We start from the raw sequence: 25363 nt of genomic DNA, 5'->3' as shown, positions 1-25363 counted from the left end.
CTGCGTGCAGAGTCTCAATTTGGTGTTTGTCCCATTTTGTGAAGTCTTGGTTGGTGAGCGGACCCCAGACCTCACAACCATAAAGGGCAATGGGCTCTATGACTGATTCAAGTATTTTTAGCCAAATCCTAATTGGTATGTTGAAATTTATGTTTCTTTTGACGGCATAGAATGCCCTTCTTGCCTTGTCTCTCAGATCTTTCACAGCTTTGTGGAAGTTACCTGTGGCGCTGATGTTTAGGCCAAGGTATGTATAGTTTTTTGTGTGCTCTAGGGCAACAGTGTCTAGATGGAATTTGTATTTGTGGTCCTGGTGACTGGACCTTTTTTGGAACACCATTATTTTGGTCTTACTGAGATTTACTGTCAGGGCCCAGGTCTGACAGAATCTGTGCATAAGATCTAGGTGCTGCTGTAGGCCCTCCTTGGTTGGTGACAGAAGCACCAGATCATCGGCAAACAGCAGACATTTGACTTCGGATTCTAGCAGGGGGAGGCCGGGTGCTGCCGACTTTTCTAGTGCCCGCGCCAATTCGTTGATATATATGTTGAAGAGGGTGGGGCTTAAGCTGCATCCCTGTCTAACCCCACGACCCTGTGTGAAGAAATGTGTGTGTTTTTTGCCAATTTTAACCGCACACTTGTTGTTTGTGTACATGGATTTTATAATGTCGTATGTTTTACCCCCAACACCACTTTCCATCAGTTTGTATAGCAGACCCTCATGCCAGATTGAGTCGAAGGCTTTTTTGAAATCAACAAAGCATGAGAAGACTTTGCCTTTGTTTTGGTTTGTTTGGTTGTCAATTAGGGTGTGCAAGGTGAATACATGGTCTGTTGTACGGTAATTTGGTAAAAAGCCAATTTGACATTTGCTCAGTACATTGTTTTCATTGAGGAAATGTACGAGTCTGCTGTTAATAATAATGCAGAGGATTTTCCCAAGGTTACTGTTGACACATATTCCACGGTAGTTATTGGGGTCAAATTTGTCTCCACTTTTGTGGATTGGGGTGATCAGTCCTTGGTTCCAAATATTGGGGAAGATGCCAGAGCTAAGTATGATGTTAAAGAGTTTTAGTATAGCCAATTGGAATTTGTTGTCTGTATATTTGATCATTTCATTGAGGATACCATCAACACCACAGGCCTTTTTGGGTTGGAGGGTTTTTATTTTGTCCTGTAACTCATTCAATGTAATTGGAGAATCCAGTGGGTTCTGGTAGTCTTTAATAGATGATTCTAAGATCTGTATTTGATCATGTATATGTTTTTGCTCTTTATTCTTTGTTATAGATCCAAAAAGATTGGAGAAGTGGTTTACCCATACATCTCCATTTTGGATAGATAATTCTTCGTGTTGTTGTTTGTTTAGTGTTTTCCAATTTTCCCAGAAGTGGTTAGAGTCTATGGATTCTTCAATTGCATTGAGCTGATTTCTGACATGCTGTTCCTTCTTTTTCCGTAGTGTATTTCTGTATTGTTTTAGTGATTCACCATAGTGAAGGCGTAGACTCAGGTTTTCCGGGTCTCTATGTTTTTGGTTGGACAGGTTTCTCAATTTCTTTCTTAGATTTTTGCATTCTTCATCAAACCATTTGTCATTATTGTTAATTTTCTTCGGTTTTCTATTTGAGATTTTTAGATTTGATAGGGAAGCTGAGAGGTCAAATATACTGTTAAGATTTTCTACTGCCAAGTTTACACCTTCACTATTACAGCGGAACGTTTTACCCAGGAAATTGTCTAAAAGGGATTGAATTTGTTGTTGCCTAATTGTTTTTTGGTAGGTTTCCAAACTGCATTCCTTCCATCTATAGCATTTCTTAATGTTACTCAGTTCCTTTGGCTTTGATGCCTCATGATTGATTATTGCTCTGTTTAAGTAGACTGTGATTTTGCTGTGGTCTGATAGGGGTGTCAGTGGGCTGACTGTGAACGCTCTGAGAGACTCTGGGTTGAGGTCAGTGATAAAGTAGTCTACAGTACTACTGCCAAGAGATGAGCTATAGGTGTACCTACCATAGGAGTCCCCTCGAAGCCTACCGTTGACTATGTACATACCCAGCGTGCGACAGAGCTGCAGGAGTTGTGACCCGTTTTTGTTGGTTATGTTGTCATAGTTGTGCCTAGGGGGGCATATGTGGGAGGGAATGCTGTCACCTCCAGGCAGGTGTTTGTCCCCCTGTGTGCTGAGGGTGTCAGGTTCTTGTCCGGTTCTGGCATTTAGGTCGCCACAGACTAGTACATGTCCCTGGGCCTGGAAATGATTGATTTCCCCCTCCAGGATGGAGAAGCTGTCTTCATTAAAATATGGGGATTCTAGTGGGGGGATATAGGTAGCACACAGGAGGACATTTTTCTCTGTTAGGATAATTTCCTTTTGAATTTCTAGCCAAATGTAAAATGTTCCTGTTTTGATTAATTTAATAGAGTGAGTTAGGTCTGCTCTATACCAAATTAGCATACCCCCTGAGTCCCTTCCCTGTTTCACACCTGGTAGTTTGGTGGATGGGACTACCAGCTCTCTGTAACCTAGAGGGCAACCAGTGGGTCCGTCTCCTCTATACCAGGTTTCTTGCAGGATGACAATGTCTGTATTACCGATTTCTTTGGTGAAGTCCGGGTTTCTGCTCTTTAGGCCAAAGGCAGATGACCTCAGGCCTTGGATATTCCAGGATAATATAGTGAAGGCTTTTTGTTCCATAGAGGGTCCAATGTTGTTGGTCGTGGTTTGGCCTCAGGCCAGTAAGTGTGAGCAGAGCCTGCTGAGCATCTGGTACATGCCATTGGCTTGGGCGAGTGTGAGAGTGGGGGTTGGGACTGTTTGCCCGCTCACTACCTGGGCGTATGTGTGGCTTCCATGTTGAGGCCCTCTTTGCGGGGGTGGGGTGCATGGGGTGGGCAGGAGTGGCATAGGTCTGATCTGAGGGGGCCTAAATGGGGTGTGGGCATGGTTGACGTGGGGGGGTGTTGATTGGTTGGGGTGGGGGTGTGGATGTGTCTGGGTGTACTGTGGTCTGGATGTAATTCCTCTTGGCGTGGGTCCTCTATGTGTAGGTCCAGGGGGGGGTCCTGCAGATCTGGGAGGGTGTCTCGCTGGTCTGGATGGGGTGTCTATTGATCTGTTGCTCCTGTGTAAAGTGTTGGGGATACGTTTGAGAGCGATGTCCTTTAGAGTTCGGGCAAAGGTGGGCACTGCTGTCTTGTAGAGGTGGACCTGGTCATAGAGGCTGTTCAAGTCCAGGGTGGAGTGGTGGGCCAGGAAAACGTTTGGTTTTGAGGCACAGTCACGGGAAATACTTGCATTTACCCGCTGTATTGTGGCAGGGTGGAAGTCTTTTCGTGGTAGCAGGGTGGAGATAACCACTTGTGCGTTGGGGAAAGTAGAAGAAGCCTTTTCAATCACTCCCTTCAGTGCTGTGGCCACTCTTTCCTGCTGTGCTCTCAGGTCGTTTGTGCCTGTGTGTATTATTATGTGGCTGGGTGAGCCTAGTTTGGCCTCAGACAGAAGGTCTAGGGCGCGTTGGGTGTTTGGACACCAGAGTTTAGACACACTGTGTTTGGGAAAAAGTTTTTTTTCTTCTATATATTTCCCATTTGAGTCCATAAGTAGTACAATCTGTGTCTTGTGTTTGTCCTCAGTGGGTGTGGGGGGGTTGTCAAAAGGGCTATCAGGGTGGCTGACAGGGGGGGTGCTCAGAGGGGGTGAGAGCCTCTGGGCTTGGGGTTCTTCATTTGTCTGTTCTGCTGTGATGTCGACTCTATGGTCAGGGTCTGGTGTGGACTGTTCTGCTGTGGTGTCGACTCTATGGTCAGGGTCTGGTGTGGACTGTTCTGCTGTGGTGTCGAGACTTTTGTTGGGTGCTGAGGTGGGCTGTTCTGCTGGCTTCTCTGTGGGGGTGGCCACCTCTCTAGTGGGTTGTTCTCTGTCACACGCCGTCCCCCTCAACTTCTCCTCCATCCCCCTCACCCTCTCCCCCATCCCCCTCAACCTCTCCTCCACCAGCAGTCTGATACTCTCCTCTAGTGCTCTGTTCTGCTCCTCTTTCTCCTGTTGTATTTGTCTCACCACTGTCCAAAGTGCAGATATGTCTCTGTCCACCTCCAGCTCTCCAGGTCTGGTTAAGGGGCTGTTGTTGTGCTGGACTGTTGTCTGGGTCTGTGCTGACTGAAGTGTAATCACCTGCTGTTCCAGCTCCACCTGCCTTACCTCCAGCTGGGTGAATTTGTCCTTCATTTCAATGAGGGAGTGGTAATCTGTGCTGGGAGGTTGACTCTCCGCTGGGGGTTGCTCATCTGTGGGGTTACATAATGAGGAGGTCTGGTCTGACCCGCTCGGTGTGGGGGTATCTTTATCAAGGGAGAGCTTCTCCTGCTGGGCTAATTCTTTGATTAGGTGAAAGTCCAGCTGAAACTGTTTGTGGTTATTCTGTACCATTACTGTTCCGGATTTATAGATATTTATATTACTTAACTCAGAGTCCTCGTTATCAAGTATTCTGAGTTTCCACCCCTCGTTAATCCCCCCTCTCGTAACAAAGGGGTAGTGTGCTAATATAGCACTGTGCCATGCCAGGGGATGGTTTGTGTGGAAGATAAGGTTGCTGATGTTCCCATTTTTGTAATAGTCAGCAAAAAGCATTTCTTGATTTTCCATAAGGAGCTTCTTCTTGTGGTCTTTTCTTGCCTTATCATTCTTTACATGCAAAGGGTACTGTATTTTAATTACCTCTGAACAGCGGGAGGGAGCTTCTAAGGCCTCTCCATTTGGTTGGGGTAGACTGTGTGACTCTCCTGCCATTGTTGGGCTAATGGGCTTTGACACCTCTCACTTGACACGTCAGTGCTAGTTGAAGTTGTATCAAGCTTGGTAGAATTATGTTAGAATTCAGTCCTTATAAAGTAATGTTGTGTATTTTTCTTCTTGGCTTTTGGAAATAAAATATTGTTTCAGACTAAACATTACTCACTCAGTTCCAGGTTGGATGGTGTTTTCAGGTTTCTGTTGTTTTCCAGAGAATTTGCTGTATAGGGTAATAAATCCTTGGTTGTTGTGAGCTTTCCAGGTGATTCCGTAATTCCGTCCAAAATCAGGTTGTAGGTTTTAAGTTTTGATTTGAAGTAGGGGTTATGTTGAAGAGGGTAGAATCCAGTATGTGTTCCTGACAAAAAATCCAAGTTTATCTAACTCCTAATCTATCTTTTTTAAAGAAAATGCTGAAAAATGCAGGAGCTCTGATCCTGACCTCTGCTCTGCTCTGCTCTCCCTTTCTCTCCTCTCTCTCTCCCCTTCTCCCCCCTCTCTCTCTCCTCTCCACCCCCTCCCTCTCCTCTATCTTCCTCTCTCTCTCTCTCTCTCTCTCTCTCTCTCTCTCGTCTCCCTCCTCTCTCTTTCTCCCGCTCTCTCTCTCCCCTTCTCCTCTCTCTCTTCTCTTTTTTTTCTCCCTTTCCTCTCCTCTCTACCCCCCTCCCTCTCCTCTATCTTTCTCCCTCTCTCTGTCTCTCTGCATTGTGTGAATGACATACTGCATTATGTGTTTGAATAATGACATGTTCTATGTTCCATAAGGAAGAGGGCCTCCGTCTCTCCCCCGGCCGAGCGCTACGTGATTTTGTCAGCAGCCAAGTGGGAGATAATAGACAACGTGGTCTGCTCACTATCAGGTCAGACTAGTCACTAGAAACTCACTATCAGGTCAGACTTGTCACTAGAATCTCACTACCAGGTCAGACTAGTCACTAGACTCACTACCAGGTCAGACTAGTCACTAGAAATCACTACCAGGTCAGACTAGTCACTAGAAACTCACTACCAGGTCAGACTAGTCACTAGACTCACTACCAGGTCAGACTAGTCACTAGACTCACTACCAGGTCAGACTAGTCACTAGACTCACTACCAGGTCAGACTAGTCACTAGACTCACTACCAGGTCAGACTAGTCACTAGAAACGTCCTAGTAAACTCCATAGAGAATGACATGTACAATATGCCCCTGCGTTCAGAATGCGTAGAGAGAAGTTTCAGGTTGTTTTGGGGGAAATGTTCTTCCATGCTAACTTCAATACTCTGTGTATATCTAGCTCCTTCTCTCCTATAAATGTTTAGCGTGAACGCTATTAGTGGACTTCCTGTGTTCCTGAGCTGCCTCCCCACCAGACCCTTCCCTAGGAGATAAGGTGATTACCTCCTCGCTCGGCAGACATCTTGTTTTCTCTGCAACATCCTGTTGCTTCGTTCAGGCAGGGGATTGTCTGTTCCCCCTGTCCTACTGCTTCCACACACACACACACACACACACACACACCCACACACACACACACACACACACACACACACACACACACACACACACACACACACACACACACACACACACACACACACACACACACACACACACACACAACCTTTCAGACCCTGAATTTGCATAGTTAGAGTCCTTCTTCTCTCCCTCCAGAAACCATTACTGTCCTGTCTGTAGACTAGAGTCTGTCTCCACAAACCATTACTGTCCTGTCTGTAGACTAGAGTCTGTCTCCACAAACCATTACTGTCCTGTCTATAGACTAGACAAACCATTACTGTCCTGTCTGTAGACTAGAGTCTGTCTCCACAAACCATTACTGTCCTGTCTATAGACTAGACAAACCATTTCTGTCCTGTCTGTAGACTAGCGTCTGTCTCCACAAACCATTACTGTCCTGTCTATAGACTAGACAAACCATTACTGTCCTGTCTGTAGACTAGACAAACCATCACTGTCCTGTCTGTAGACTAGAGTCTGTCTCCACAAATCATTACTGTCCTGTCTGTAGACTAGACAAACCATCACTTTCCTGTCTGTAGACTAGACAAACCATCACTTTCCTGTCTGTAGACTAGACAACCCATCAGTGTCCTGTCTGTAGACTAGAGTCTGTCTCCACAAACCACTACTGTCCTGTCTGTAGACTAGACAAACCATCACTGTCCTGTCTTTAGACTAGACAAACCATCACTGTCCAGTCTGTAGACTAGAGTCTGTCTCCACAAACCATCACTGTCTTGTCTGTAGACTAGAGTCTGTCTCCACAACCCATTACTGTCCTGTCTGTAGACTAGACAACCCATCACTGTCCAGTCTGTAGACTAGACAAACCATCACTGTCCTGTCTGTAGACTAGACAAACCATCCCTGTCCAGTCTGTAGACTAGACAAACCATTACAGTCCTGTCTGTAGACTAGACAAACCATCACTTTCCTGTCTGTAGACTAGACAAACCATCACTTTCCTGTCTGTAGACTAGACAAACCATCACTTTCCTGTCTGTAGACTAGACAAACCATCACTTTCCTGTCTGTAGACTAGACAAACCATCACTTTCCTGTCTGTAGACTAGACAAACCATCACTGTCCTGTCTGTAGACTAGACAAACCATCACTTTCCTGTCTGTAGACTAGACAAACCATCACTTTCCTGTCTGTAGACTAGACAAACCATCACTGTCCTGTCTGTAGACTAGACAAACCATCACTTTCCTGTCTGTAGACTAGACAAACCATCACTTTCCTGTCTGTAGACTAGACAAACCATCACTTTCCTGTCTGTAGACTAGACAAACCATCACTGTCCTGTCTGTAGACTAGACAACCCATCACTGTCCAGTCTGTAGACTAGACAACCCATCACTGTCCTGTCTGTAGACTAGACAAACCATCACTGTCCTGTCTGTAGACTAGACAAACCATCACTGTCCAGTCTGTAGACTAGAGTCTGTCTCCACAACCCATCACTGTCCTGTCTGTAGACTAGACAAACCATTACTGTCCTGTCTGTAGACTAGACAAACCATTACTGTCCTGTCTGTAGACTAGACAAACCATCACTGTCCTGTCTGTAGACTAGACAAACCATCACTGTCCTGTCTGTAGACTAGACAAACCATCACTGTCCTGTCTGTAGACTAGACAAACCATTGCAGTCCTGTCTGTAGACTAGACAAACCATCACTGTCCTGTCTGTAGACTAGACAAACCATCACTGTCCTGTCTGTAGACTAGACAAACCATCACTTTCCTGTCTGTAGACTAGACAACCCATCACTGTCCTGTCTGTAGATTAGACAAACCATCACTGTCCAGTCTGTAGACTAGACAAACCATTACTGTCTTGTCTGTAGACCAGAGTCTGTCTCCACAACCCATTACTGTCCTGTCTGTAGACTAGACAACCCATCACTGTCCTGTCTGTAGACCAGAGTCTGTCTCCACAACCCATTACTGTCCTGTCTGTAGACTAGACAAACCATTACTGTCCTGTCTGTAGACTAGAGTCTGTCTCCACAAACCATTACTGTCCTGTCTATAGACTAGACAAACCATTACTGTCCTGTCTGTAGACTAGAGTCTGTCTCCACAAACCATTACTGTCCTGTCTATAGACTAGACAAACCATTACTGTCCTGTCTGTAGACTAGACAAACCATTACTGTCCTGTCTGTAGACTAGAGTCTGTCTCCACAACCCATTACTGTCCTGTCTGTAGACTAGACAACCCATCACTGTCCAGTCTGTAGACTAGACAAACCATCACTGTCCAGTCTGTAGACTAGACAACCCATCACTGTCCTGTCTGTAGACTAGAGTCTGTCTCCACAACCCATTACTGTCCTGTCTGTAGACTAGACAAACCATTACTGTCCTGTCTGTAGACTAGACAAACCATTACTGTCCTGTCTGTAGACTAGACAAACCATCACTGTCCTGTCTGTAGACCAGAGTCTGTCTCCATACAGCAGGTGTTCTCTACATTACACTGTAATCAGCTGGTAGAACTGGTTTATTACTCTGTCTGCACTCCAACCCGATGGTCATTTCACTTCTAAACGTCCTCTATTCGCCTGGGGAGGGGTCCCAAATGTCACCCTGTTCCCTACATAGTGCACCACTGTCGTGTGTATACTTTATAGTGCGCTATAATGGGCATAGGGTGCCACTTCAGACGCACCTAGAGGTCACTGTGTGATAATTCATCACAACGTATCAGAGGACAGTAACAGAGACTGGTCTCCTAGAGGTCACTGTGTGATAATTCATCACAACGTATCAGAGGACAGTAACAGAGACTGGTCTCCTAGAGGTCACTGTGTGATAATTCATCACAACCTATCAGAGGACAGTACTAGAGACTGGTCTCCTAGAGGTCACTGTGTGATAATTCATCACAACCTATCAGAGGACAGTACTAGAGACTGGTCTCCTAGAGGTCACTGTGTGATAATTCATCACAACCTATCAGAGGACAGTACTAGAGACTGGTCTCCTAGAGGTCACTGTGTGATAATTCATCACAACCTATCAGAGGACAGTACTAGAGACTGGTCTCCTAGAGGTCACTGTGTGATAATTCATCACAACGTATCAGAGGACAGTAACAGAGACTGGTCTCCTAGAGGTCACTGTGTGATAATTCATCACAACATATCAGAGGACAGTAATAGAGACTGGTCTCCTAGAGGTCACTGTGTGATAATTCATCACAACATATCAGAGGACAGTAACAGAGACTGGTCTCCTAGAGGTCACTGTGTGATAATTCATCACAACGTATCAGAGGACAGTACTAGAGACTGGTCTCCTAGAGGTCACTGTGTGATAATTCATCACAACCTATCAGAGGACAGTAACAGAGACTGGTCTCCTAGAGGTCACTGTGTGATAATTCATCACAACGTATCAGAGGACAGTAACAGAGACTATTCTCCTAGAGGTCACTGTGTGATAATTCATCACAACCTATCAGAGGACAGTACTAGAGACTGGTCTCCTAGAGGTCACTGTGTGATAATTCATCACAACGTATCAGAGGACAGTAACAGAGACTATTCTCCTAGAGGTCACTGTGTGATAATTCATCACAACCTATCAGAGGACAGTACTAGAGACTGGTCTCCTAGAGGTGTTGTATTGTGAGGGGAGAACAAGCGTTCTGCTACTTGGCTTTCCTTTAACAGACCCTGGTGGATTTGCTTGTTGTTCGGACCAGATGGCAGATCCCTGGATAGAGAGAGAACGGTGTAGCACAAACAGCCTGCTAGCTCCTACTAACTGTACTGTAGCTATGATACCAATACACACTGTGGCAGGGAATGACTTTTAACGAAACACATCGGCTTGTCCTGGAACAGAGACAGGCCAGAGCTGGTACTAGTCCCCTGGGTCAGAGACAGGACAGAGCTGGTACTAGTCCCCTGGGTCAGAGACAGGCCAGAGCTGGTACTAGTCCCCTGGGTCAGAGACAGGCCAGAGCTGGTACTAGTCCCCTGGGTCAGAGACAGGCCAGAGCTGGTACTAGTCCCCTGGGTCAGAGACAGGACAGAGCTGGTACTAGTCCTCTGGGTTAAGGGGACAGTCAGTCCCCTGGAACAGAGACAGGACAGAGCTGGTACTAGTCCTCTGGGATAAGGGGACAGTCAGTCCCCTGGAACAGAGACAGGACAGGACTGGTACAAGTCCTCTGGGTTAAGGGGACAGTCAGTCCCCTGGAATAGAGACAGGACAGAGCTGGTACCATTCCTCTGGGTTAAGGGGACAGTCAGTCCCCTGGAACAGAGACAGGACAGAGCTGGTACTAGTCCTCTGGGTTAAGGGGACAGTCAGTCCCCTGGAACAGAGACAGGCCAGAGCTGGTACCATTCCTCTGGGTTAAGGGGACAGTCAGTCCCCTGGAACAGAGACAGGACAGAGCTGGTACCATTCCTCTGGGTTAAGGGGACAGTCAGTCCTCTGGAAAATAGACAGGACAGAGCTGGTACCATTCCTCTGGGTTAAGGGGACAGTCAGTCCCAGCATGTCCTTGATGTAAATGCACAGGCGTACATTGTGTGTCTTTTTAAAGCACCACGGTCATAAACTATAGACCCCTTCTGAAATGTTCAGCATGTCACCCTGTTTCTGATGCCTGTATGTTGTCAGCTGGTCTCTGTACTACAGAACAGGGTTGAGAGGTGGTTGTCAGCTGGTCTCTGTACTACAGAACAGGGTTGAGGTGGTTGTCAGCTGGTCTCTGTACTACAGAACAGGGTTGAGGTGGTTGTCAGCTGGTCTCTGTACTACAGAACAGGGTTGAGGTGGTTGTCAGCTGGTCTCTGTACTACAGAACAGGGTTGAGAAGTGGTTGTCAGCTGGTCTCTGTACTACAGAACAGGGTTGAGAGGTGGTTGTCAGCTGGTCTCTGTACTACAGAACAGGGTTGAGAGGTGGTTGTCAGCTGGTCTCTGTACTACAGAACAGGGTTGAGAGGTGGTTGTCAGCTGGTCTCTGTACTACAGAACAGGGTTGAGGTGGTTGTCAGCTGGTCTCTGTACTACAGAACAGGGTTGAGAGGTGGTTGTCAGCTGGTCTCTGTACTACAGAACAGGGTTGAGGTGGTTGTCAGCTGGTCTCTGTACTACAGAACAGGGTTGAGGTGGTTGTCAGCTGGTCTCTGTACTACAGAATAGGGTTGAGAGGTGGTTGTCAGCTGGTCTCTGTACTACAGAACAGGGTTGAGAGGTGGCTGTCAGCTGGTCTCTGTACTACAGAACAGGGTTGAGAGGTGGTTGTCAGCTGGTCTCTGTACTACAGAACAGGGTTGAGGTGGTTGTCAGCTGGTCTCTGTACTACAGAACAGGGTTGAGGTGGTTGTCAGCTGGTCTCTGTACTACAGAACAGGGTTGAGACGTGGTTGTCAGCTGGTCTCTGTACTACAGAACAGGGTTGAGAGGTGGTTGTCAGCTGGTCTCTGTACTACAGAACAGGGTTGAGAGGTGGTTGTCAGCTGGTCTCTGTACTACAGAACAGGGTTGAGAGGTGGTTGTCAGCTGGTCTCTGTACTACAGAACAGGGTTGAGGTGGTTGTCAGCTGGTCTCTGTACTACAGAACAGGGTTGAGAGGTGGTTGTCAGCTGGTCTCTGTACTACAGAACAGGGTTGAGGTGGTTGTCAGCTGGTCTCTGTACTACAGAACAGGGTTGAGGTGGTTGTCAGCTGGTCTCTGTACTACAGAACAGGGTTGAGGTGGTTGTCAGCTGGTCTCTGTACTACAGAACAGGGTTGAGACGTGGCTGTCAGCTGGTCTCTGTACTACAGAACAGAATTGAGAGGTGGGGGAGCTGTATGCTTCCACTATGTCAACTAGAGTTGTTCCACCATGTCAACTAGAGTTATTCCACCATGTCAACCAGAGTTATTCCACCATGTCAACTAGAGTTATTCCACCATGTCAACTAGAGTTATTCCACTATATCAACTAGAGTTATTCCACCATGTTAACTAGAGCTATTCCACCATGTCAACTAGAGTTATTCCACCATGTCAACTAGTTATTCCACCATGTCAACTAGAGTTATTCCTCCATGTCAACTAGAGTTATTCCACCATGTCAACTAGTTATTCCACCATGTCAACTAGAGTTATTCCACCATGTCAACTAGTTATTCCACCATGTCAACTAGAGTTATTCCACCAAGTCAACTAGAGTTATTCCACCATGTCAACTAGAGTTATTCCACTATGTCAACTAGAGTTGTTCCACCATGTCAACTAGAGTTATTCCACCATGTCAACCAGAGTTATTCCACCATGTCAACTAGAGTTATTCCACCATGTCAACTAGAGTTATTCCACCATGTCAACTAGAGTTATTCCACCATACTTATACAACACTTACTAAAATAGTTATCTACACACAGTCACATCATGTTCAACTAGTGTGTTTGTGAAATGATCAGCCATGCCTCTGAGACAATCTACAGTGTGTGTGTGTGTGTGTGTGTGTGTGTGTGTGTGTGTGTGTGTGTGTGTGTGTGTGTGTGTGTGTGTGTGTGTGTGTGTGTGTGTGTGTGTGTGTGTGTGTGTGTCTAAATAGCTGTTCTAAATGCTGTCATTTTAACACTTGTCCTGTGTCTTGGTTGGATAACAGGGACATGATGTGGACAGGAATTGGGGGGCATGTCAGGGAGAGGGTAGAGAGGACGACAGCTGCAGATTACAGGATACCACTGGTCTGTAGCCTAAACCACACACACAAACCACACGTGTTCAGTCCCTCCCTGTTTCAGTCCGTTTGGGGCACGATGAACAAGACCCAGCTCTCTGCAGACGGCCGGGGGTACCTCAGTCATTTATCACCCGCCCTCACCACCCCTAGTGTCCCAACTAAGAGAGTGATAATATCTGACTGCAAATATGTCTCAAATAGCTGCCTATTCTCATATAGAGCCGATGGGCTTTGGTCACAGATAGGGCACTAGATAGGGAATAGGGGGCCGTTTGGGAGGAGGAGAGCTGTGTTTTGCTCCCAGCGTTGTGTTCCACTAAGAGGCCTTGCTTCGCCACCTCTCTGTACTGTAGAGGTTCTGGTTCCACAACAGATGTCTTCACCACCTCTCTGTACTGTAGAGGTTCTGGTTCCGGAACAGATGTCTACACCACTTCTCTGTACTGTAGAGGTTCTGGTTCCACAACAGATGTCTTCACCACCTCTCTGTACTGTAGAGGTTCTGGTTCCGGAACAGATGTCTTCACCACCTCTCTGTACTGTAGAGGTTCTGGTTCCACAACAGATGTCTTCACCACCTCTCTGTACTGTAGAGGTTCTGGTTCCGGAACAGATGTCTACACCACCTTTCTGTACTGTAGAGGTTCTGGTTCCGGAACAGATGTCTACACCACCTGTCTGTACTGTAGAGGTTCTGGTTCCGGAACAGATGTCTTCACCACCTCTCTGTACTGTAGAGGTTCTGGTTCCACAACAGATGTCTTCACCACCTCTCTGTACTGTAGAGGTTCTGGTTCCGCAACAGATGTGTTTGTGTCAACACTAATGAGGTTAGTTCAGGTCGGGACAAACAGGAGAAGAAACAGAACAGTCAATAACTGAGTGGACAGAGAGCTAGCAACCTTGACAGCATTAGATGGGCCAATTCTACCACTAATAACACCTGAACATGTGACCTTATTGTGTCTCTGTCCTCCTCCTCTCTGGATAACAATGACTGTCTGGAACACATGGAGCAACTGTTACTGCCAGTGACGTGCCTGGAATGGGCACCGGGACTACTTGAACAGGGGACAGGCCTGACAGGGAGCGTAGCTACTGGAATAGACACCAGGACTACTTGAACAAACGACAGGCTTGACAGGGAGTGTAGCTACTGGAATAGACACCAGGACTACTAGAAAAGGGGACAGGCCTGACAGGGAGCGTAGCTACTGGAATGGGCACCGGGACTACTAGAACAAAGGACAGGCCTGACAGGGAGTGTAGCTACTGGAATAGACACCAGGACTACTAGAACAAAGGACAGGCCTGACAGGGAGCGTAGCTACTGGAATAGACACCAGGACTACTAGAACAAACAACAGGCCCTGACAGGGAGTGTAGCTACTGGAATGGGCACCGGGACTACTAGAACAAAGGACAGGCCTGACAGGGAGCGTAGCTACTGGAATAGACACCAGGACTACTAGAACAAAGGACAGGCCCTGACAGGGAGTGTAGCTACTGGAATAGACACCAGGACTACTAGAACAAAGGACAGGCCTGACAGGGAGTGTAGCTACTGGAATAGACACCAGGACTACTAGAACAGGAGACAGGCCTGACAGGGAGCGTAGCTACTGGAATAGACACCAGGACTACTAGAACAGGAGACAGCCCTGACAGGGAGCGTAGCTACTGGAATAGACACCAGGACTACTAGAACAAAGGACAGGCCCTGACAGGGAGCGTAGCTACTGGAATAGACACCAGGACTACTAGAACAAACGACAGGCCCTGACAGGGAGTGTAGCTACTGGAATAGACACCAGGACTACTAGAACAAAGGACAGGCCCTGACAGGGAGTGTAGCTACTGGAATAGACACCAGGACTACTAGAACAAAGGACAGGCCCTGACAGGGAGTGTAGCTACTGGAATAGACACCAGGACTACTAGAACAAAGGACAGGCCTGACAGGGAGTGTAGCTACTGGAATAGACACCAGGACTACTAGAACAAAGGACAGGCCCTGACAGGGAGTGTAGCTACTGGAATAGACACCAGGACTACTAGAACAGGAGACAGCCCTGACAGGGAGAGTAGCTACTGGAATAGACACCAGGACTACTAGAACAGGAGACAGCCCTGACAGGGAGCGTAGCTACTGGAATAGACACCAGGACTACTAGAACAGGAGACAGCCCTGACAGGGAGAGTAGCTACTGGAATAGACACCAGGACTACTAGAACAGGGGACAGGCTTGACAGGGAGCGTAGCTACTGGAATAGACACCAGGACTACTAGAACAGGGGACAGGCTTGACAGGGAGTGTAGCTACTGGAATGGGCACCAGGACTACTAGAACAAACGACAGGCTTGACAGGGAGTGTAGCTACTGGAATGGGCACCAGGACTACTAGAACAAACGACAGGCTTGACAGGGAGTGTAGCTACTGGAATAGACACCAGGACTACTAGAACAGGGGACAGGCCCTGACAGGGAGTGTAGCTACTGGAATAGACACCAGGACTACTAGAACAAACAACAGGCTTGACAGGGAGTGTAGCTACTGGAATGGGCACCAGGACTACTAGAACAAACGACAGGCTTGACAGGGAGTGTAGCTACTGGAATGGGCACCAGGACTACTAGAACAAACGACAGGCTTGACAGGGAGTGTAGCTACTGGAATGGACACCAGGACTACTAGAACAGGAGACAGCCCTGACAGGGGGTGTAGCTACTGGAATAGACACCAGGACTACTAGAACAGGGGACAGGCCCTGACAGGGAGTGTAGCTACTGGAATAGACACCAGGACTACTAGAACAAAGGACAGGCCCTGACAGTGAGCGTAGCTACTGGAATAGACACCAGGACTACTAGAACAAACAACAGGCCCTGACAGTGAGCGTAGCTACTGGAATAGACACCAGGACTACTAGAACAAAGGACAGGCCCTGACAGTGAGCGTAGCTACTGGAATAGACACCAGGACTACTAGAACAAAGGACAGGCCCTGACAGTGAGCGTAGCTACTGGAATAGACACCAGGACTACTAGAACAGGAGACAGGCCCTGACAGGGAGCGTAGCTACTGGAATAGACACCAGGACTACTAGAACAAAGGACAGGCCCTGACAGTGAGCGTAGCTACTGGAATAGACACCAGGACTACTAGAACAAACGACAGGCCCTGACAGTGAGCGTAGCTACTGGAATAGACACCAGGACTACTAGAACAGGAGACAGCCCTGACAGGGAGAGTAGCTACTGGAATAGACACCAGGACTACTAGAACAGGAGACAGCCCTGACAGGGAGCGTAGCTACTGGAATAGACACCAGGACTACTAGAACAGGAGACAGCCCTGACAGGGAGAGTAGCTACTGGAATAGACACCAGGACTACTAGAACAGGGGACAGGCTTGACAGGGAGCGTAGCTACTGGAATAGACACCAGGACTACTAGAACAGGGGACAGGCTTGACAGGGAGTGTAGCTACTGGAATGGGCACCAGGACTACTAGAACAAACGACAGGCTTGACAGGGAGTGTAGCTACTGGAATGGGCACCAGGACTACTAGAACAAACGACAGGCTTGACAGGGAGTGTAGCTACTGGAATAGACACCAGGACTACTAGAACAGGGGACAGGCCCTGACAGGGAGTGTAGCTACTGGAATAGACACCAGGACTACTAGAACAAACAACAGGCTTGACAGGGAGTGTAGCTACTGGAATGGGCACCAGGACTACTAGAACAAACGACAGGCTTGACAGGGAGTGTAGCTACTGGAATGGGCACCAGGACTACTAGAACAAACGACAGGCTTGACAGGGAGTGTAGCTACTGGAATGGACACCAGGACTACTAGAACAGGAGACAGCCCTGACAGGGGGTGTAGCTACTGGAATAGACACCAGGACTACTAGAACAGGGGACAGGCCCTGACAGGGAGTGTAGCTACTGGAATAGACACCAGGACTACTAGAACAAAGGACAGGCCCTGACAGTGAGCGTAGCTACTGGAATAGACACCAGGACTACTAGAACAAACAACAGGCCCTGACAGTGAGCGTAGCTACTGGAATAGACACCAGGACTACTAGAACAAAGGACAGGCCCTGACAGTGAGCGTAGCTACTGGAATAGACACCAGGACTACTAGAACAAAGGACAGGCCCTGACAGTGAGCGTAGCTACTGGAATAGACACCAGGACTACTAGAACAGGAGACAGGCCCTGACAGGGAGCGTAGCTACTGGAATAGACACCAGGACTACTAGAACAAAGGACAGGCCCTGACAGTGAGCGTAGCTACTGGAATAGACACCAGGACTACTAGAACAAACGACAGGCCCTGACAGTGAGCGTAGCTACTGGAATAGACACCAGGACTACTAGAACAAACGACAGGCCCTGACAGGGAGTGTAGCTACTGGAATAGACACCAGGACTACTAGAACAGGAGACAGGCCTGACAGGGAGTGTAGCTACTGGAATAGACACCAGGACTACTAGAACAGGAGACAGGCCCTGACAGGGAGCGTAGCTACTGGAATAGACACCAGGACTACTAGAACAGGGGACAGGCCTGACAGGGAGCGTAGCTACTGGAATAGACACCAGGACTACTAGAACAAACGACAGGCCCTGACAGTGAGCGTAGCTACTGGAATAGACACCAGGACTACTAGAACAGGAGACAGGCCTGACAGGGAGTGTAGCTACTGGAATAGACACCAGGACTACTAGAACGGTAGACAGGCCCTGACAGGGATCGTAGCTACTGGAATAGACACCAGGACTACTAGAACAGGGGACAGGCCTGACAGGGAGCGTAGCTACTGGAATAGACACCAGGACTACTAGAACAAACGACAGGCCCTGACAGTGAGCGTAGCTACTGGAATAGACACCAGGACTACTAGAACAGGGGACAGGCCTGACAGTGAGCGTAGCTACTGGAATAGACACCAGGACTACTAGAACAAACGACAGGCCCTGACAGTGAGCGTAGCTACTGGAATAGACACCAGGACTACTAGAACAAAGGACAGGCCCTGACAGTGAGCGTAGCTACTGGAATAGACACCAGGACTACTAGAACAGGGGACAGGCCCTGACAGTGAGCGTAGCTACTGGAATAGACACCAGGACTACTAGAACAAACGACAGGCCCTGACAGTGAGTGTAGCTACTGGAATAGACACCAGGACTACTAGAACAAACAACAGGCCCTGACAGTGAGCGTAGCTACTGGAATAGACACCAGGACTACTAGAACAAACGACAGGCCCTGACAGGGAGTGTAGCTACTGGAATAGACACCAGGACTACTAGAACAGGGGACAGGCCCTGACAGGGAGCGTAGCTACAATGACATGATTCCAACTACCAGTGTAGCTGTGTTAAGTTACAGAATTCTTCGTTAGACTACTGATTGATAGACTACATTGTCTCACAATTGTATTGGGAAAGACACCAATTTCCGACCCCCCCCCCCCCCCCCCCTCCCTCCCCAGTGAAAGTTAGTTTTGCAGATTCGGTCAAATCTATGTACTTGTTTTTTGGATGACTAGAGGTAAATAGTTGAGTAAATCAGAAAGCGAAATTGTGAATTTATGATACAGTCTACACATTGTGTGATCAGCTACAACACCTAACACTGTCTGAACCTGACAATTAACAGATTAGATTAAATAGTATCAGTACTTAGAGAACAGTGGAGTTACACACGTGACCATTGATTTATACCTGTCCTGAGCACAGACACAGAGACTGGTGAGAAGTATGTCTGTTCCTCACAGCACAGAGACAGACACTGGTGAGGGATATGTCTGTTCTTCACAGCACAGAGACAGAGACTGGTGAGGATTATGTCTGTTCCTCACAGCACAGAGACAGACACTGGTGAGGGATATGTCTGTTCCTCACAGCACAGAGACAGAGACTGGTGAGGGATATGTCTGTTCCTCACAGCACAGAGACTGGTGAGAAATATGTCTGTTCCTCACAGCACAGAGACAGAGACTGGTGAGGGATATGTCTGTTCCTCACAGCACAGAGACAGAGACAGGTGAGGAATGTGTCTGTTCCTCACAGCACAGCACAGAGACTGGTGAGGAATGTGTCTGTTCCTCACAGCACAGAGACAGACACTGGTGAGGGATATGTCTGTTCCTCACAGCACAGAGACAGAGACTGGTGAGGAATGTGTCTGTTCCTCACAGCACAGAGACAGAGACTGGTGAGGGATATGTCTGTTCTTCACAGCACAGAGACAGACACTGGTGAGGAATATGTCTGTTCCTCACAGCACAGAGACAGAGACTGGTGAGGGATATGTCTGTTCCTCACAGCACAGAGACAGAGACTGGTGAGGGATATGTCTGTTCCTCACAGCACAGAGACAGAGACTGGTGAGGGATATGTCTGTTCCTCACAGCACAGAGACAGAGACTGGTGAGGGATATGTCTGTTCTTCACAGCACAGAGACAGAGACTGGTGAGGGATATATCCGTGGTTTATTTACAACTTAACAACATTGTCCCTGGGGCTATTTCAGGAAGGACCAATATAAATCTTCCTCATTTTGATTTGAACTTCCTGGTCAGGTTTTATTTTCCTTAAATCATAGTGGAAGATAAAACACAAGGGCCCAATAAAATCCTCTTGTCAGGAGAATGCTGCTGAGCTGCTGAGCTTGTCCTTCTGGCCGAGTCTATATTTATATCTATTTGAAGGAAGGTCTAAATAAAGGACTGGAGACTCCTCCTTCATTTAACTGGAGTCCAAATCCTCCATTACTTTAAGTCAGTCGGCTAACGTAGCTACAACCTCCACAAGACACATAGCCTCTGCTTACCTGAGTATCTCTGTCAACGTGATTATCGTAACAATAAATAAAACGGTATGTTTTTCTACAGCACGCAAACTCATATTAAATCTCAACCTTCTATTTCCCTGAATCCCCGTGCGTTCCAAACCGAGCAGGGAGGAACACACACACACTGGCCATGGCTTCGAGACAAGACTCTTATCGTGTGGCCTCACATTTTATACCAGTCTGACAACATGCTAAACATCGTGACTAACTGTCAACTCAACAACGCTGTAGGCATGCACAACAACAACAACAAATCCTAAATATGGTGCATTGGGATTTTGCAAGTTGCAACTGTATCACTGAGTAGTCTAACTAACGTTAAAGCTCCAAGTTTGAAATCTAGCCTATGCCGCCTGCTACGATCATCGTAAAAGTTACAGCACCGTAAAGAACGAATACCGTGTAGCCCTTCCACGGTCATAAACAAAACTATAAGCACACGTGACATAGGCTACTACTGTACGTGTTATCTAGGATCACACGATATATAGCTTGATATCTATGTATTGTCTGCTGTACCCTACACGTGCTAATGCCCTATAATGTACACCTCACGTGACAGAGTGGCAGTACAACTTGTTACGTGGTTGCATTTCGTTGAGCTGAATCTAAACCAAACCGCGGCGCTACGTTGTAACAACCATGTAACGACACAACCCTCCCTGTTCGCAACCAAACATGTTTTTATTAGACACCATTTCCGGTCTATAGGCACCATAGCCTATAGATAAGCGATGCACGGTGTAAATAAAACTACTGTATCCCATTGCAATAGGCAGCAGGTCCACACTATTATTCTTATTATTATTAAAAGAAGAAGCCGATGTTTAGTCCACAGTAAACCCACAAGCAAGCATGGCTCCGCAGGTTACGTACCGTGAGCGACTTGATATTCCTGAGGGGTGGTAGTGTGACCGGCGATGGCGGGTCTGTCGCTGCTCCGGCCCGGGGACCCCCGACTCCGATTCCGGGGGAAGACTGTAGCTGGCAGATCTCACCCCCTTTGCCTGCAGATCGTACAAAATGACACAGGAAATGAGGTTAATCTGAATGGGCCTATTTACCCACATAGGCCACCTCAGAGTTATCAGGCTGTAGAGCAGGCTATGGACTCTGTCTTAATCCATTTTAAGGATAGTAATTTAAGCAGGCATTTAAGGGGTTCATTGTAGGTGGAAATCCTTCTTGCGACAATGGCTTCGGCAAAACAGGTAGGTTAATTCCACATTATGTGTGCTTGGAACAACAGATGACCGCCAGAGTGTAGGCTATCCGGGTTGTAAGATCCGTTTGCGCCCCATAGTCGTGTAGCATATAGAGATCGTAAAAAAACAACACAGAAACCAGTGGGCATATGATTCCGTCGTAAACCTGTGTTCTCTCTTGACACACATACTGTCATATGGGATAAATAACACACCAGCATTTGACTTTGGTTTTGCAAACAGCCCACTTCAGGCTTTAGAGAAAGAAAGAAAAAAAATCCCCGAATGTATCGCCATTAACTACTCAAAACATTATTTTAGCAAAGGCTCCCCCCTCTTCAACAGACCAGGGAAAAAACCGAAGCAAGACTCGGCGTAAACGTGTAATAAACTTGTTACAAAGGACCCGACAAAAAAGGCATAAAATCCATCAACAATATTCCTCCGGCGATCAAACTGAGTTTAACCGTATTGTTTAGCCCGTTCGGCTCCATATTGTTGTTCCTTACCAGTTGGGTAGACGGCAGCGCACGGCTTCTTGGATAACATGGCCGCTGGAGAGTCACACACAGAAAAACCCACTTTCAGAATCTCCCCTCCTCCCACTCGGCTGTGCGATCACCAATTTCGCTACTCCAATCAGCTACATCCAGTCTTGCATTCGCAACGTGCAACTCTGCAAAACTGGGAAGTCTTCCATCAACACCAGCTGAAATGTTGCTTCTGCTGCCACCATCGCTTGGACATACAACCCCAAAACACGAACCTATAGATACAAAAAATAAAATATCCCACGCTAGGCTACTGTAGATCAATACAACAACAAACAAAAACTCCGTGTTTTTTTTCCTTCAACACAAGCAACATTCTAACGTTAGATGCAGCAGGAGCGGCATCATTCTCTCTCACCTACACTGCAAATACATAGTCGGTCAACAAGTTTGGGTGTTGCCTTCTTCCTTATCTATCGTCCTTGCACTCATCCACCTCGCTCTCTCTCTCTCTCTCTCTCTCTCTCTCTCTCTCTCTCTCACTCACTAATGAGCGTGAGACGTGGTTGGTTCGGTTGCTAACCTGGCGACGCACCACCAGCCTATGTTCCAGTAGGAACCGACAGACAGCCTACATTAAGGAAGTCCTCTTGGTCACTTGGTGATCACGAACCCACACCCAACCGGCCCATTAATTAATATAACGTGATAGGAAGATCTATAAGGACTTTTCTGACTCGCAACATTCCAAAAAACTAAAACAGAACATTTACCTTAACCCTAAACCTTAACCAAACACTTGACCACCCCCCTAACCACATTCTTATCACATTCTGAAATTAAATATCGTTTTGCACGTCAGAATAGTCTGTTTAGCCCTATACACATATGATACTCTACTGCACTGTGGTGCCCCACTTTGGTGCCCCACTGAACCACTATGTGTCTAACGAGCCCATCATGAGGCCTCCAGGAAACACACTATGGGACTTCAACATGCATTCTCTTCAGACAATAGCAACTGAAATCCCTATTGTACATTACTTGAACAATGAGCTTTTAGCACGCAGACTCTCTCATTAGTGTCTGAGTTGCAGGTATTTCAAAGGGGTACAACTATGTTTAGTCTGTTACAGATTCACGACATTGGATTTACACATTAACGTTCATCAACTTTACTAAACCGTTGTGTTATTCGTTCTCACAGGACTACAGCTATCCTTTTTATTGGTTGGTACTGATACTAACCTGTCTTCCATTGGTTGGTACTGATACTGACCTGTCTTCCATTGGTTGGTACTGATACTGACCTGTCTTCTATTGGTTGGTACTGATACTAACCTGTCTTTTATTGGTTGGTACTGATACTAACCTGTCTTCTATTGGTTGGTACTGATACTAACCTGTCTTCCATTGGTTGGTACTGATACTGACCTGTCTTCTATTGGTTGGTACTGATACTAACCTGTCTTCCATTGGTTGGTACTGATACTAACCTGTCTTCCATTGGTTGGTACTGATACTGACCTGTCTTCCATTGGTTGGTACTGATACTGACCTGTCTTCTATTGGTTGGTACTGATACTAACCTGTCTTTTATTGGTTGGTACTGATACTAACCTGTCTTCTATTGGTTGGTACTGATACTAACCTGTCTTCCATTGGTTGGTACTGATACTGACCTGTCTTCTATTGGTTGGTACTGATACTAACCTGTCTTCTATTGGTTGGTACTGATACTAACCTGTCTTCTATTGGTTGGTACTGATACTAACCTGTCTTCCATTGGTTGGTACTGATACTAACCTGTCTTCTATTGGTTGGTACTGATACTAACCTGTCTTTTATTGGTTGGTACTGATACTAACCTGTCTTCTATTGGTTGGTACTGATACTAACCTGCCTTTTATTGGTTGGTACTGATACTAACCTGTCTTCTATTGGTTGGTACTGATACTAACCTGTCTTCCATTGGTTGGTACTGATACTAACCTGTCTTCTATTGATTGGTACTGATACTAACCTGTCTTCTATTGGTTGGTACTGATACTAACCTGTCTTCTATTGGTTGGTACTGATACTGACCTGTCTTCTATTGGTTGGTACTGATACTGACCTGTCTTCTATTGGTTGGTACTGATACTAACCTGTCTTCTATTGGTTGGTACTGATACTAACCTGTCTTCCATTGGTTGGTTCTGATACTAACCTGTCTTCTATTGGTTGGTACTGATACTGACCTGTCTTCTATTGGTTGGTACTGATACTAACCTGTCTTCCATTGGTTGGTTCTGATACCGACCTGTCTTCCATTGGTTGGTTCTGATACCGACCTGTCTTCTATTCTCGAGAACTTTCTTATTCATGTTTGTGTTTCCTTTTTGGTGATATAGTATAATTGCATTGTTAAGGAAGAGCTCACCACAGCAAGCATTTCACTGTACTGTTTAGTTCTGTTGTATCCTGTGGGTCACATGACAAATAAACTCTGATTTGAGTTGGAGCTAGAGTGCAATTTAAGTGCAAACTGTTTACAAATCTGCACTATTAGTACTGAATTAGTGCTGTGTTTGTTTAGCAACCTACCTTGAAAATACGGCATGGAGTCTGTCTTTCAGGCTGCAAACTATTGCAATATTCCCCAAGTGAAGTGTGGATGGAAGCTGGGTGGACGACTGTACCGACTACTAGAAGGGTTTAGCTCCTTCAACGTCTGTCTACTCCCCCAGTCTCAGCCCTGACCATACAGGAGTCAGGATTCAGGAGTGAAGACACACACACACACACACAACGTCTGTCTACTCCCCCAGTCTCAGCCCTGACCATACAGGAGTCAGGATTCAGGAGTGAAGACACACACACACACGCATGCACGCCACACACACACACACACACACACACACACACACACACACACACACACACACACACACACACAACGTCTGTCTACTCCCCCAGTCTCAGCCCTGACCATACAGGAGTCAGGATTCAGGAGTGAAGACACACACACACACGCATGCACGCCACACACACACACACACACACACACACACATACACACACACACACACACACAACGTCTGTCTACTCCCCCAGTCTCAGCCCTGACCATACAGGAGTCAGGATTCAGGAGTGAAGACACACATACACGCACGCACGCCACACACACACGCACGCACGCACACACACACACACACACACGCACACACACACACACACACCTCTCTGAAAGTCAAAATAAAAGCAGTGAGATCCTTCCATACACACTAGCATGTTGTCCCTCTGAGTCAGAGTAGTAAAACTAAGTTCATGCTCTTCAACTGATTCTCTGCCCCGCACCCTCCCGCCCGACTAGCATCACTACTCTGGACGGTTCTGACTTAGAATACGTGGACAACTACAAATACCTAGGTGTCTGGCTTGACTGTAAACTCTCCGTCCAGACTCACATTAAGCAACTCCAATCCAAAATTAAATCTAGAATCGGCTTCCGTATTTCGCAAACAAAGCCTCCTTCACTCATACTGCCAAACATACCCTCGTAAAACTGACTTTCCTACCGATCCTTGACTTCGGTGATGTCATTTACTCAGCAAACTGGATGTAGTCTATCACAGTGCCATCTGTTTTGTCACCAACGCCCCATATACGACCCACCACTGCGACCTGTATGCTCTCGTTGGCTGGCCCTCATCACATATTAGTCGCCAAACCCACTGGCTCCAGGTCATCTATAAGTCTTTGCTATGGCAGTTTTGC

At 46.9% G+C, this 25363-nt stretch overlaps 1 protein-coding gene across 4 annotated transcripts in view; it reads right to left on the bottom strand.

The window, feature by feature from the left end:
• The window catches only part of LOC110499731 (dual specificity tyrosine-phosphorylation-regulated kinase 2), a 33640-nt gene extending 9309 nt beyond the window's left edge, over nt 1–24331 (bottom strand). For 2 of the 4 annotated variants that reach the window (XR_005036240.1, XM_036945397.1), the window contains exons 1-2: nt 21623–22105; nt 20785–20915 (exon numbers count right to left, since the gene is read on the bottom strand). Coding sequence is in view for 2 of the 4 variants with exons in the window: in XM_036945397.1 (XP_036801292.1) it covers nt 20785–20915; nt 21623–21662 (171 nt within the window). In the remaining 2 variants the exon portion in view is untranslated. The other 2 variants (XM_036945398.1, XM_036945399.1) reach the window with 2 other exon arrangements.
• Between the last annotated feature and the right edge of the window lie 1032 nt (nt 24332–25363).

Source organism: Oncorhynchus mykiss, chromosome 15, assembly GCF_013265735.2.
Source record: "Oncorhynchus mykiss isolate Arlee chromosome 15, USDA_OmykA_1.1, whole genome shotgun sequence".
Classification (NCBI taxonomy): Eukaryota; Metazoa; Chordata; class Actinopteri; order Salmoniformes; family Salmonidae; genus Oncorhynchus; species Oncorhynchus mykiss.
This window is presented reverse-complemented; position numbering and strand designations above follow the sequence as displayed.